Here is a 14,448-nt window from a genome sequence, read left to right on the forward strand (position 1 = left end):
CAGGACTGCATCCAGTATCCTTTTGTGTGTACAATGGCTCTGTCATTTTTCTTATCACCCAAGTGATATCTACTCTAAGTTACTCAATGGAAGAGTAGAGGAGCCTTTAAGCCAGACAGCTCAAGTGAATTGACTCTGCAAGACTGAAATGAGGAGTACTGAGCAGAGTACGAGATGCAAGGTGTGAGTGAACAGCAGCCACCTGCAAGTAGCTTTGCAGATATCAACAGATAAGATTTAAGAGGGTTGGATGGTCCAGGCAGAAGCAGAAGTCTCAAAGGGAACATTCATTATATAATTCCTGAAGTGTTTCATGCTCTCCACAGTTTTTCAGTTTTACATTAACCAACAATTTCCTGTTTGCCAATTCTTTCTGGATGAGGTTACCAGGAAAAAAAAAGCCCTGTGGCGTTACTTATTTTTTCATGGAATCTGAATCTAAAATGATGTATGAACAATCAGCCTTTCAGTGTAAAAGGAGAGGAAAAGCAGGATAACAAGAAGGAAGTCTGGTCTCCAGACCAGTCTATTACATTTATTTTTCTCCACGACCACATACCCAGTCATTTCACCCCCTAGTGAACTTCTACATCATTGATATTTACATGGTTGAAGAGCAAAGAATAGCTAAATGAATTTTAGCAGTTCCTGCAACATCACAAGTCTGGGCTATGGATGAGGAACAAAGGGTCCAGGACAAAAGGTCTTTCCAGCTGCCTGGTGCTTTTGTCACACTGACAGTCTCCTCTCACTAATAGGCTGATTCCTTTCCATATAAGTAATGAAGACCACTCCACAACTTTGTACTGTGAGGGTCCCCTTTTATTTTCCTGTTGGCTAGGCTGTTAGCTTCCACACTACCTCAGCCCAGCTTCTAGCAGTCAAAGCAGAGATAAGGAATTGGAACAAATCAGAATGAAAACTTGGGCAATAACACTATGGCATTGCTAAATTAAGTGGATAGGTATGTTGAACTGAATCTTTTCCTACAGAAGGTAGACAGGACCTTTTTGATGGGCAGACATGTGCACACCCATACACACGCCTGCACATGCATGTACTTGTGTGAGGAGACACCCATGTTTCAAATTTGTCATCCCACCAGTGATGCTGTATTAGTTGTTCATTTTCAGCAGCTAAGACTGAGGACCAAGAGTGTAAATATGAGGCCCCACACTAGGCACTGAGCCCAGTTAAAGTTAGAGATATAACTTTTATATATATATATAACATATAGATATATGTCTCTTAAAAGGTCTTTACTGTGAAATAAAAACAACAGCCTGAAGGGATAAAATGGTCTCATTCCTTTCACACTTTGTTGCATTGGGAACTAGAGGGCAAGTCCAAAGTATAAACAGAGAAATGATCATCTCATCACAGTGGAAGCAATGCAGAAAAGAGCTGTCAACGTTTTCAGATATTGAACTGTAACAATGCAGGTGGTCAGGGCTGCAGGCCTGTGAAAGACTTCAGCCTTGAAATTCTTTGAGCTTGATGTTGACAAATGAGAGGAAATAGATGTTGTCATGAGTCTGTACCTCACTCCCAGGGATCATCAATTGTGCCAAACTGCATTACTGTGGTCTTAGATGAGATCAGACTAAGAATAACTGCAACCTGATTCCCAGTCTCCACAGATGAAAGACAGTTGCACTTAACGCTTTGTCTCGTGGTATTTTCATGCTCTGTTTTTGACTTGAGGTGCTGATGTAAAGGACCCATTAAATCAGCTGCACACTGTTAGAGTGGCTTCAGTGTAACAGATTTGTTTGTAGTGCTCTGAATGGCACTCTGCAAAGCCACAGCGTCTGAATGTAAGCAGTAACCTCACTTCACAGTCCAATAAAAAGGCCTTGGCAGCCACCTGAGCATCACTCCTAGGAAGAAGGTGAATAAGAGAGCAACTATTTCCTAACACAGTGAATTTCTCAGGGTTTGTCAGATTCTTGCAGGGAAGACATTCAACCTTCCAAAAGTGATTCACACACTGGAAATGCAAAATGCCAGGGGATTAAATTACTGAGTGTAAATCTGTCTTTCTGCACCTGCCAATATATCAATGTACTTCCTGCTTTTCCACTGTAAATCATAATTGGCAAGAAAAGCACTAATGGAAATCATCATCAGATCTGGGTGGGCTGTGATTTTGGTGGTTAGAAAGGACGACTTTACTAAGAAAAAGGCACATTTGCAAAATCTTTTTTGCTAAGCTCTAAATATGTAATTTTCAAGGTAGTTTCTGCAATTGTTTCACAGGGTTGCACCACGATAATGAGCAAATAAAGAAGTCAACATCCCTTTTTCCACTTGCCAGAGGAATGGGAGGGTAGGGCTTGAAAAAAGTAGCTGATGAGATAGAAACCTGTCATTATTATATGTAGGAATTTACTGCATTATTGCAAATGTTGATTGAAGAATGAATAGGGTTTGGCTTTCCATGTATCCACACCCGCAGGTAAGCTGGGGCTCCCCAGTCATTAGAGGGGCAAGGCCTTAGAGCATTTTAGATTGTAGTGTAGGTTTCTCCTAATAGGAGAGATGCAGTTGCCTGCTGATCTTACCAGCTGGATTTCCAGTCCTCGTGCCTTTACCACATCAGGCTTCCCAAAGCAGAAGCTTCTTGTGCCATGTGATCCCAAATGAGGACTCCATTCACCTCCATACAGCTTTTGCTTCTCATCTCCATACACCTACATTTCAAGTCCTGTGTCCCTGCCAGCACGCTTAGTCCTGGTACTGCACAGTGCTCTGAGAAGGCAGCTTAGGTGGCTCAAGCTCTTGCTTCCCTCAAGGCATAAGCTACCATTGCTCAATAAGACTCTAATAACCACCAACTGCTGAAAGCATGGCTCTGCAGCTGGGGTGCATGGGAGGCATTTCAACACTGTTTAGCCCAGAGGACCTTTCCCAGCAAAAGCATTAACAGTGCTGGGAGAAGGTACACACTGCGCTCTATAGCAACAGTAGAGCCTCCCTCAACACCCAGCAGCAAGAAGAGGCTAGTGCACTCAAAGATAAAAGTACCAGGCTTAGTTTGACTATCTGTTTATCTCCTGCCACTACTGGCTGTCAGGAATCAGCTAGGAGCAAACTGAACCAATGTCATGTAGTTGTATCTCAGGCAGAGCTCAGTTTGGCTTTCCAGTCTTAACCTGGTTGTGCTCTGTGTTCGGATACTTAATTCTTTCCTCCTCCCTCCTGCAAATAACTCTTTTTAACTTCAGGAACTGGTTTATATCCCAGGAATGTGGTTTATATTTTCTGTTAACAATGTCATTACCATTATTGCAACTGCTGCTTCCATATGCCCGTGGGTCTTTTGAGGTTCTCCCTGGATTTGTCACACTGGCAATTTGTCATTACATACAGTTACAGTTCTATGTTACTCGTAGTACTCATATCAATTAATCAGTTGTGAATGCTTGAAGCAAATAGATACCCAAAATCCTTGCCCAAAGTATCTTACTGCCTGAATAGACTATATTGGCATTAGCATTAAGAGTCCTGGCCACGTACCTAAACTCTTCCACAGCAGGACTATAGCATGAAGCTCTATGCTGTTTCTGGGAGGGAAGACTGCTCCTCTCTCCTCTGATATAAAACAGTAAATTGTTCTAAGGCTTTAGGAAAACCGTTGCGTGCTTAAATACAGGGAGTCATAGAGGTGAAATGGGTTAAATGTCTTTTAGAAGTTTCCAGCAGGGAAATCCAGGTTAGATATACATCATCGCTCCAGTCCTGGGTTCCTACAGAAAGGCAATTCATGGTAACGTTGTTCTGGAAGGTGAAAGCCAGGAGATACAGGTTTTGTTCTTCCAAGTACTCTGAGCAAGTGAAATGAAGAAACTCAGAGAGATGCCAAGCAAGCAAGTCCCTCCTTCCCATAACCCAAAAGAAAACCCTAGGTGTCTAATACAATTCCATGTTTATGAGTATTATTTTTGCTCCAGAGCACTTTTATGAGCCTTAAGCTTTCCTACTTCCCAAAGCAAGCTCTACAAGTACAGCAGCAAGCTCTGCTCACCACCCAATGCCCTACGTGCTGCCCAGGCCTGGCCCGTCCATGTCCCTGGAGGACTCCACCAGACATGGGTCAGCCCTGGGGCACATCACTAGCATCAGTCACAGCACAGCTCAGCACCCAAACCAGCTGAAAATGCTGATAGGGCCGATTTAGCAGGATTGTTTGTACCCTGCAGGTCAGACAGGTTTGGTTGTTTTGGGAAATTGAGGGGTTTGACCTGAAAGGTATGTGAGTCTTTCTTTCCTTCCCTTTTGCCACCACAAAACCAAGCTGTCTGCACACCAGGGCTGCCCTAGGTCATTTTTCTCTTCAGTGCTCCTGTCTGAATGGTGCATTAGCAGCATGCTGTACCTGGCAACCTTTAGCAGCTGTGGAAAGCCTCCTTTTTCTTCAAGAGGGGAGAACCTGGTAATTAGAGTGGGGTTAGAAATGTAGCTTTTCCCCTCGAGCAGAGTGACTGCCAGGAAGAAGTCCAACCCTGGAAGAAAAGCATTCAGCACACAGCTGCTGCTGGCTTTGTATTTTACTGTGCCTTAGCCTAGGTAGGCAAGAGCATTCAGATGGGATTGTCTTCACGTACTTTAAATCCTTCTACCTGAGAGGTATAATAATGTAGGCAACCAGCAGGCATGCAATTAAAGCTGAGCATGTGTTTTTGTGCCAAGACTAAACACACTCACATCTGGTGGTCCATCCCCCTGCCATGGGCTTATAGAGCAAGTTTCAGCTGTGATTCTGAAATGGCTTTTTTCACCAGCTGGGATGAAGCAGAGCTGAGCCAAAAGGGACATAGAGAGCCTCCTGGAGCACCTGAAAGTGACATGACAGTGAGATTGTTCACCTAAGACACAGACTCAAGTCCTGCCATGCCAGACGTAGCCCAGGCTCCTGAGGCTAACAAAGGAGTGATCAGATGAAGCCATGGGGTGGAAGCTGGTTAGACCTATTTGTGCTTACATACCTATCTACTGATGCAAGCATTTGGATCTTAGGCACAATTTGTTAAGGTGTGCTGCAAACATGAGGAATAATATCCTTTTTTTCCCCTACTTGTCTCTGAGCCAAAGAAAAGTTTGCTAGCATGGAGCTGGGGAGGAATGGCATTTCACCAGGCCAGTGTAGTGACTGGGGGCTCATCCCGACAAGTGGAGCCTAACGCTTCAAGTCCTTAACTGCTTGGACAAGGACTTCAGCCTTGGCCCATTTTCAGCCAAACGTAACTCTTTGTTTGCAGTCTTCTCTGCATTTTCCAGTGGGAGGGAAGTGCGTAACACCAAGTGTATGTAAATACTTTAAGGGTACATGCAACATCCAGAGTTTAGGTTTGTGTTCAGGCTGACTCAGATCAGTCACTCACATCCAACAAGGTGATCTAATCATTGGATCTAGTCTCATCTGCTGCATCTCTGCTGGAGCCGTTGCCTGTCACAAAGAATACAGCAAAGTGATGGGAAACTGGTGCATTTTCCTTTATTGCTTCTAACTGCTTTTACACAAAAATAAAAACTTTCTTTTTTTCAAACTTAGGTATTTTAAACTCACCATTCAATTCATTACAGTAAAGTTCAGTGAAAGGCAGACTTCTGTATACATTTAAATGAACTCACAAAGAGGAAAATAAAGCTGTGCCTTGGCTGTGGCTCAGTACAGCTGCTATCCTGCCATCCTTAGTGCCATTCCATTGAAGAGGGTTTTACTGCAGGAGGTAGAGTTTGTTCCACACTTATTTCCAAGCTCTCAATGCATTTGTAAAACAGAATATCTTCTCTTTGATTTTTCCACCTATTCTTGAAACCAGTCAATGCCCTACAAAGTGCTCAGCAGGCATCTAGCATAAATAGTGCTAACATAACCAGCAAAGATGTAGTCTCGTGTTCAGGTACATAAAGACTTTCATGGGTCTGGTGCTCCTTTGCAATGTTTTATTTTTGATTATTATATTACTGAATAGTTCAAAGACACAAACAAGCTATTACTATAATGAGTAGCTAAGAGTTACAAGAACAAACTTCTCTTTCCTTTGTGTTTGGCAGCAGATAGCAAGCTCTGTATCTGGGGGGGGGTGTGTTCCAACAAAATGTTCATCTCAAAGCAGTGATCTGGGATGCATTTTGGATGAGGATTTCACACACATGCATTCATCTCTAATGGTTAAGCAAACATAACACCAGAACAGCAAGGCCGAGTTTCTAAGCATGCCATGTGCCTTTTCACATACACTTTTGTACAGTGAGAGGCAGAGAGACAGCTTTCTCCTTGCAGTGACTACTCTGGTTTTCATGCACTCCACTCAAACAGCCATTCAACAGCATGTAGCACAAGGCCAGGCAAGACAGGGTCAAGGAACAAACACAAAACCTTTGGGGAACAAAGACGTTTCAGTGGTCCATTCCCTTAAACTCCATGCACACCTTAAAGGAAAGAAGACCAAGGAGCTGACCTGACCGCAGGTCACTGATCCACTGTACATCACTGCAGCTCTGCTCAATAGTTCTGTGGGTTCCATGCTGTGCAAATCAGCATGTTCTAACGCAGAGCCCAAGTGTGCTTTGGGAGGCAGCATGTGCCAGCCACGTCTTCCCACCAACCTGCATGGAGAAGACTGTGCCAGATGTGGGTCCCTCCGCCCTGCAGAGTCCCCCAGCAGCCTTTGCCCTCACACCATCAGGCCAGCAACATGCTCCTTCAATGTCATGCTACAAAAGCAACCAAAACAACCAAACAGCCAATCAAAACCCACTGTGAAGGGCAATGATACTGCCCTCACATCATTTCAGTGCCTGAAATGCAAAAGTATGTTTTTAAAAACTATTGTTGGTTAAGGCTACAGGGGTACCACATGGGGCTCCAAGGAGATCAAGGGGCACGTGCTTGTCTGTGCCTCTGGGCTGCAAGATTGCAGCAGTCCCTGGCCTTACTTTAAGTATTGGCACAACCTTGGGTGACAGTTTTCCTGGCAAGGGGAGATCACACCACCTTCACACTCCCTTCCCTACCCACAGCTACCTCCTTCACTCTACAACAGGGTTTAACAGTCCTTTAGATAAGTTACTCGCCACTGGGTGGGGATTACCTGAGAACCCTGTGGGGGTTTTGGCTCTTTCACATTTTAATGAACATTTCTGTTTGCATTAGCAGCATTACGAATGCACCAGACATGCCCCAGTTATTAGGCAGATGAGGTAAAATGGCGTTCCTATCTACAATATGGATGGATGCATAAATTAAAGGCAATCACATAACACCATTGGTGGTCTTGTTCCTAGCTAGATACTGGTTTAGTGTCAAAAGAAATAGCAGTCTATTGTGGAGAGTGCCAGTGTCCCTGACTGAACTGAGTTCTTTAACCACTGCAGCAGAAAAGCTGCTGTTGCTGGGACACCCCACAAGCTGTTCAGCCCTTTGCACCTTCTGTGTAATACCATGATGCTGGAAGATGCAAGCAATAACTTGGTTCCCCAAGCGCACCATCACAGTGAGGGCATGGAGGCGGGCAGCACAGCGGTATTACTCACTAAGAAGAGTCCATCCTTTCTGTTCGCCTCCTGGCCAAAGTGAGCAGTGGTCAAGCATCAACTGGCTGTGAGGCCAAGTGCTGAAGCCTGGGTGAATCAAGGTATACCAGGTCACAGGACATGGGAGCGCGCAGCCTCTCCACAGTCAAGCTGGAATCAGGTTTTGTTCTGTGCAAGTAGATTGTAGGAAGAGGTTTCTTTGTAGGACCAGCCAGGGGAGCATGGAAACAGTGCACACAGCCACATGTGCATCTATCTGCATCACAGCATACTGTGTCAGAATGTACTGCTCTCCTACAGGAAGGTAACAGATCCTGCCCGTAGGATTGTCTCTCCTGAGATAGCTGCCTGCTGCCATCTCATCTTTCAACTCAAAATGGCTACTATTCTCTTGCAGACAGTATCCAATTAGTTCTTATGGCCTGAATTCAGTTGTCCAGTTGCATTCCAGCTGTTAAGACTCCTCAGGTTCCACATAGTATTCCTTAGTAAATAAGCATTGCACAAAGAATCTTGCTGGGACATATTCATTGACATTGCTTGCAGCAGAAGCAGCGTTTAGTAGATGCAGGGTTCAGTCAATGAAGCCTTTCATAAATGCTCTCCCTCAGAGCTTGAATACTGCCTACATATACCAAAAAGGCAGGGCTCCATTTCTCTTTCTTGGTCTAATTTTGGATTTCAACAAAACCAATTCTAGATATGAAGTAAATTTCCAACAGAGAAGAAATGTATAAGATTTTCCTTGGAGATCCCAATGAATATGCTGTGTTTGGATTAAATAAGCCAGAAACAGGTCTAAATCCTTCAGTGCTAGGAAGTCTGGAAACTTCCTTGACTTCTGTGGAGCTGTTTTATGCTGCTCAGCATCCTTTCCTTTCAGATTCTGGAGGGCTATTAAGATGTTCCAGGCTCCTAGTTCAATGCAAAATCTCTCATTGCGCTCCAAAGCAAATGAAAACCAGGTGTCATTTTTCCAAACATTTTCCTCCAGCAAAAAGGTGTGATAAAGAATTTCCTTTTCCTTATTTGTGCTCTATTTTAGTGTAGCACCTATTAAAAATACCTTGCCTATGATGTTAGGGGTAGAAGACTGTAACAGGAAAAAATCTTCTGGGTGTGAAAATACAATGGCTGTGCACTCTGTGAGTTATGTTATCCTACATTCAGTTGACATACATAAGAAGCACTAGCTTATGTTTTATTAAATTAACTGTACTTGAGTCTATGATAATAACTCCCCTTGAATTTCTGGTATCAAAAGCTTGTTTCAGGCTTTTGACATTCTGATGCATAAAGGCACTACCCATATAAATTAATATAATCACTTGTGCCTTGTGCGGAATTTTTCCTCCAGCCAATGCTCAAAAGCACCGTACTCACTCTCTGTAGGTAATGTCCTCTCTCCTTGAAATGTAACTGCCCCCCTCATGGCAGTCTGGAGCAGTGTTTCTGTGCCAAGCTCTTGCAGAGGAATGGAAAAAAGGAATAATTTCTAAATCAGCAAAGGTAATCGGCCAGACAGGATGCAATTGCTCACGTTGCAGTTTGGCCGTTGTTCACAGATAAATATGACTCTTTGGCCTGACTTCAAAGCTGAGCCCACCAATTCAGTGCAAATTCTAGTTGCTCAGCCCGTCTGAAAATCTGGACATCACTGAATGCAAATGGCCAGGACTTGCTTTGTAACCAAGCATTGAAAAGACACCGACAATAGGCTCAGGATTGAGGTGACAGGCTCTTAAGAACTATCACTATCACCACCACCATATCTATAACATCAGGGAGATCCTGGAAGATCTCTGCTAACCAGGACCCTCATCTCTTAACAAGTAAGACCACAGTGTGAAGCTCCTGTGGTCTGAAAGCTTGGGGGAAGGAGCCTAAATAAACCCCTTTGAAAGCCAGGAACTTGAACAAGGCAAGATGAGAAATGTACAGGTTTCCTCAGTTTCTTGCAAATAATGAACACTGTGATGTGTTGTAATGTGACTATGACATGTTGTAATGTGACTGTGATGTGTTGTAGTGTGACTGTTGTAGCCTTCAGTGGGGAACAGTGCAAAAACCCAGCCTAGCGGTATCCAGCTCTAGAGTAGCTGGGGAGATTCCAAGTCCTGCTGCTTCTCCTCCGTTCTACAGCACTCCGGATTGTCTGGAGGAGCAGGTCTTTGTTATTGAGGATGTTGTAGGTGCTCAGGTTCACAAGCTTGTCAAAGTTTTCAGAGGAGTAGATTAGCCTAATGAGGTAATAGGGTGAGCAGCTGTTATTCAGATTCACTTTGCCTTCCTCCATCTCTGAGAGAGAGCGCTTTACCCCTGCAGGGAAAGACAAAAGCCACCACAGTGAGATCAGTCTGGAGCACAAAACACATGGTATTGGAGGAGATTGATCTACTTGGCAGAACCTGACATTAAAAACAGCCTCCAGGAAAGACCGCACCCCTCCACAGCCTGGAAGAGCCAGTCCTGCTCAGCTTTTCCAGCTGCTCTTCCTTGCCCCTCCTGCTAAAGCTCAGACCTGGAAATCCCTCAGCAGGGCTGGCAGGAATCATTACCTTCCCCCTTGTCCTGCCCCTGCAGACAGTCATTCCCAGACAGTCATTCCTGGGCAGCGTGCCCCTGGGTCCAGATCTTTTCCCAAACCCCATGACTCTCAGACAATCCACACACCTGGCATATATCTTGGATACTGCCAATATCCACCCCTTCTGTTAGGTCAATTTTTCACTTACAGACACCCTAATTACCTCCACCAGGGACTTCAGACTCTGATTTATGCCTCTATAAAATGTTTAGAGTTACGTTTTTTCTTTGTCTCTTTGCAGTCTGAAACAAATACACCCAAATCACAAATGTATTGTGATTAACTGTCAGCAGGGCTGCAAACAGACTGCTGAGCCATTCCTTATAATGTCTACCAGAACCGCATGAAAATGACACATGAATTTTGCTTGAGACGTAGCAGGTTTTAGTCTAACCTAGCAGTTTCTAGACAGTGTGATCTGAGGGTGCTGGGCACAGGCTGTTGCTAGAGGTTGCTGGATTAGAAATGTCCAAAGTTTTCTTCACCGAGCCTCCCAATACTCAGAGACATATTGTCTGTGCTATCCACACCCAGATACAGCTGCATCTGCCTCAAGCACACAAAATCACAGTGTAATTGCAATGTGAATGGGCACTTCACAAGCTGATTCGGTTTTCTAGAGTTTAAACAGTTAAAAGCAAGATAAATAAGTACCCACATTCCACAAGGTGTCTCTCAGCCATCTAGAAATGAAAAGCTTCACTGTTAAACTTGAAATCCACACAAGCAGCTTGCCAAGGACCTCCCTCCCCAGCCACCCACATCAGTTGCAGGCTGTCAGCTTGACTGAGGAATCAGCGGCTGCTCAGACACATGCAGGTGAGCATCGCAGCTCATCAATTTGGTCCTGAAGCGCTGAGAAGCTGCAGCAGCTGCTTTGCTCTGCATAATCTCATCCATCTTTCATTCAGAGACAATGTAAAACACCCTTTTTACCTGGTAGTCACTGCTCAGTGGATGTGTCTCACTGTGTATTGCCATTTGGACCATCTCCAGCCTCTACTGAACAAGCCTAGCTCCTTTTACTGGGTACCTCCTCTGTTCATCCAGTTTCTAAATGTGATTTTATTGGTGTATCTCCTACTGCACATACTCTCTAAACACTGGTGAACTTCATAAAAGAAAATGAGCTTTACTTGACCTCCTTTCCTGTTGTTTATAACCTTCTCCAGATTTTCCCTCAGAAATATCCATTTTGCTGCGGTCCCACCCAGTACCACAGTATAATTTGGGGCAAATCTGGAAGGAGAGCTAATGCTCTGTCTGGTGTGCTGAGTGAGGGGAAGTAGAAGCTCAAAAAGCAGTGTGTGAGATACTTCAAGGTTCATTGCTGTAAAAGCTCCAGCATGGAGGAAGGTCTCAGGTTAAGGAAGTCAGACAGCAAAAGCAGTAAGAAGATACTGCCTGATTTCTGCAGAGTATCCCATAAGCTGTTGGAAAACCTAGTCTATGCTGACCCTTCTCTTGTACTAATATGGCCTTTGCTGCTTCATGCCTGCATGCAAAGACAACATCAGAAGGCAAACCCTCCTGCCCAGGGCCTGCTGGACCTCCACACAGAACCAACCCAACTGCATGGGAGAAGCAACTAGTGCCCAGCCTGCTTGCCTACTGATAGGTCTTAACATAATAGGGGGAGAGTGAGGGAAGAAGCAGCTGTCAGACGTTCCCAGTGTCTTCTGGGCTGAGGAAGAATTCTCGCCTTTTTCCCCAACATTTTACCATTGCAAGTACTGCCTTCTCCAATATGCCTTGTCGCGTGAGTTGTGGCTTAAAGCCTTGTTCTGTCCTGCGTCTTACTCAACATCACTGAGCCTGCTGTGGTTTGCTAACCTGCTTCTTGAGCAGTACGTGGAGTCTTATCAGTGGAGACGGGGACCTGGCTCAGCTATCTTTGTTGCATCATAGTTTCACTCTGTGAATGGGGAACATAATCCTGGTTGTGGTGGGAAGATTAACATGACTAGATTAACAGGAAGAGTTGACACCTCCTCCTCTGCCATGGTGGAAACTTACATACTTTGAGCTGAACGTAGTAACCTAAGCCTGTCTTGACAGATGAGTGGGCATGCTCCTTCAGGGCCCAATGGAACAGGCAAATAGATGTGTATGGCCATGATGGGTAGGAGGCAGAATGGTCTCACTCACATGAAGGCAGTGCCCTCACTTAGAATTACTGCTAGAAAGGACAACTGGGATCCATGCTCTGGAAAGACAAATGGCCTGAACTCAACTAGATAGTTTTGCTGACCGAACTTACCAGGCTCCTTGAATTCCTTAAAGGTATCATTCACCAGGGGGAAATGGATTACTATGGGTGCTCTGGGGTCCTCTGCATCCGAAAACACGTAACATTCCTTTGGGTTCATCTCTTCTTCTTTACTTATGTCCACTTTCGGGAATGGGATTTTTTGTATCTTGCAGTATTTGTAAGTCATCTCTAATTGCTGTGGAAACAGAATGTCCTTGCCTTAAAGATAACACTAAGACAAGAATCGGGTTTACTGAGGTATCATAGAAATACTATGGCTGGCAACTTAACTCAGTCCCTAAAACCGCTCTCTAATGAATGTGTAGTACAAAGCAGCCATAGTATAACCCTGCATCCTGTCATCACTCATCACAAGTTGGAAGATGCTTCTTATCACCCATTAAAGTTTTTTACAGCTAGAGGGAATGACCAAAAGCCATGCTTAGAACTTGTCTTGAGGACAGATCAACAGAGATCAAGGTCATATCTCCAGCAACCAATAGTTCCTGCATTCTCTGAGGATCCTAGAAAGTATATGCTGCAATCCACTATAGAGGAAAAAGCCTAACAGTTTCTATAGTTCTAGTCTCAGGGGAAGTTTCTTTCCTCCTCCAAGATCTGGTGACTGTTTTGCTCTTGACTATATGATCAAGATTTAGAGAGCCACTTTCTTAAAAGTGTTAATAATACATAAACAGTTTTACCAGGACGGCAAGGAATCATAGAACAGAATCATAGAATAGTCAGGGTTGGAAAGGACCTTAAGATCGTCTAGTTCTAATCCCCCTGCCATGGGCAGGGACACATCGCACTAAACCATGTCACCCCAGGCACCAAGTATGCTCCTCTTCTCACCTTGAACACATTCCCCAATCCATAATCAAGTGAGATAATGACATCTACATTCCTCTCTGGCTTGAAAAGCCCTGCACCACTGGTGTTGATGAAATAGCCAACATCTATCAGGCAAAGATATTTCTGCAGCGGTGTCAGGTTGTTAGGGAAAGCGTCCAGCACAGAGTCTGAAAAACATTTTTAATACAGTTAGTGGCGCATTGGTAGGAAAGGAGGATTCAGTAAATCTGTCTGTGCTAAGGGCAGCCCCTTGGTTGCCCTCAAGACCAGGCTCACCTCCCATAAGGCGAGCCCACAAACGTGGCCTCAGGAGCACTCCCTCCAAACTGCACGTCTGAGCACATCTGGCCTGTTACCACACTCCCCCAGCACACTGTGAGAGGCAGGCTGTGAGGCAGCCAGGCACGCAGGTGAGACACAGGCTCCGCTGGCCTCACCGCTGCTCTGGGGAGCGAGTTCTCACAGAATACAGAATCTGGCCGATTTTATTTTTTTCCCCTGAGAACTGGGAAAAACAATGAAAACAGCACAAACAGTTTCAGAGGGCAGCAACAGGTCTAACAAGCACAGTACATCACTACAGTCTGCATTGCTCTGCTTTTGCTTTTGAGTTCTCTGGATTAGACTCCTATCACAGGGTAAGAAATCTGACTTCAACCTGCTTTCACATAAATGATCTGAGCCATGCTGCAAAAACATACCACATCATGATCACAGCATCCCCTACCAACAGTTTAAAGTATTGCTTGAGTTAATTAAACCTCATGTTAACACCAAAAGGAGACAAAAGGGATTATACCAACTGGTAATTTTATACCTATACTCATAAATTGCTCATAGCTGAACTTCTGTCCCTCTGCTCACAACCCCACCAGCCTGCCCTGTAGACAGCAAGTCCATTATCGTTCCCCTGTGCCATTTCTAATCCCATGGAATATGAAACATTTTGCCATGGTTTTAAATACGAATATAGTGGTTTAAGAGTATTCCTCAAGTTCATGGAACGAGGGAGCAAGGCCCAGAGCAGAGCCCTTGAGCCTTAAATCTTGTGTGCTTAGGTATTTTAAGAAACTGTTGATCACAAAAATACTGCAGGTAAGTTCCAGCATTTCACTCCTTCTGATCTCTCTGCCTCCTTGGTCTCTTTCATGTTGATTTAAACCATGCAGAATAGCTGTAGCTTGTTCCAGGGCCTGGAATGTTTGACAGCAGC

The 14,448-nt window shown here is 44.5% G+C and overlaps 1 protein-coding gene across 3 annotated transcripts in view; it reads right to left on the reverse strand.

Moving 5' to 3' along the window:
- Window positions 1-7,792: 7,792 nt before the first annotated feature.
- LOC134172550 (cytosolic phospholipase A2 beta-like) overlaps window positions 7,793-14,448 on the reverse strand; it is a 51,258-nt gene continuing 44,602 nt past the window's right edge. For all 3 annotated transcript variants that reach the window (XM_062635734.1, XM_062635735.1, XM_062635736.1), the window contains 3 exons: window positions 13,236-13,402; window positions 12,390-12,576; window positions 7,793-9,861 (listed from right to left, as the gene is read on the reverse strand). In XM_062635734.1, the coding sequence (XP_062491718.1) occupies window positions 9,617-9,861; window positions 12,390-12,576; window positions 13,236-13,402 (599 nt within the window). In that variant the 3' untranslated portion in view covers window positions 7,793-9,616. The remainder of the gene's footprint in view (window positions 9,862-12,389; window positions 12,577-13,235; window positions 13,403-14,448) is intronic.

The sequence above is a fragment of the Pezoporus occidentalis genome, unplaced genomic scaffold, assembly GCF_034315485.1.
Source record: "Pezoporus occidentalis ecotype Australia unplaced genomic scaffold, CSIRO_AGI_Poc_V1 ctg46, whole genome shotgun sequence".
Lineage (NCBI taxonomy): Eukaryota > Metazoa > Chordata > Aves > Psittaciformes > Psittacidae > Pezoporus > Pezoporus occidentalis.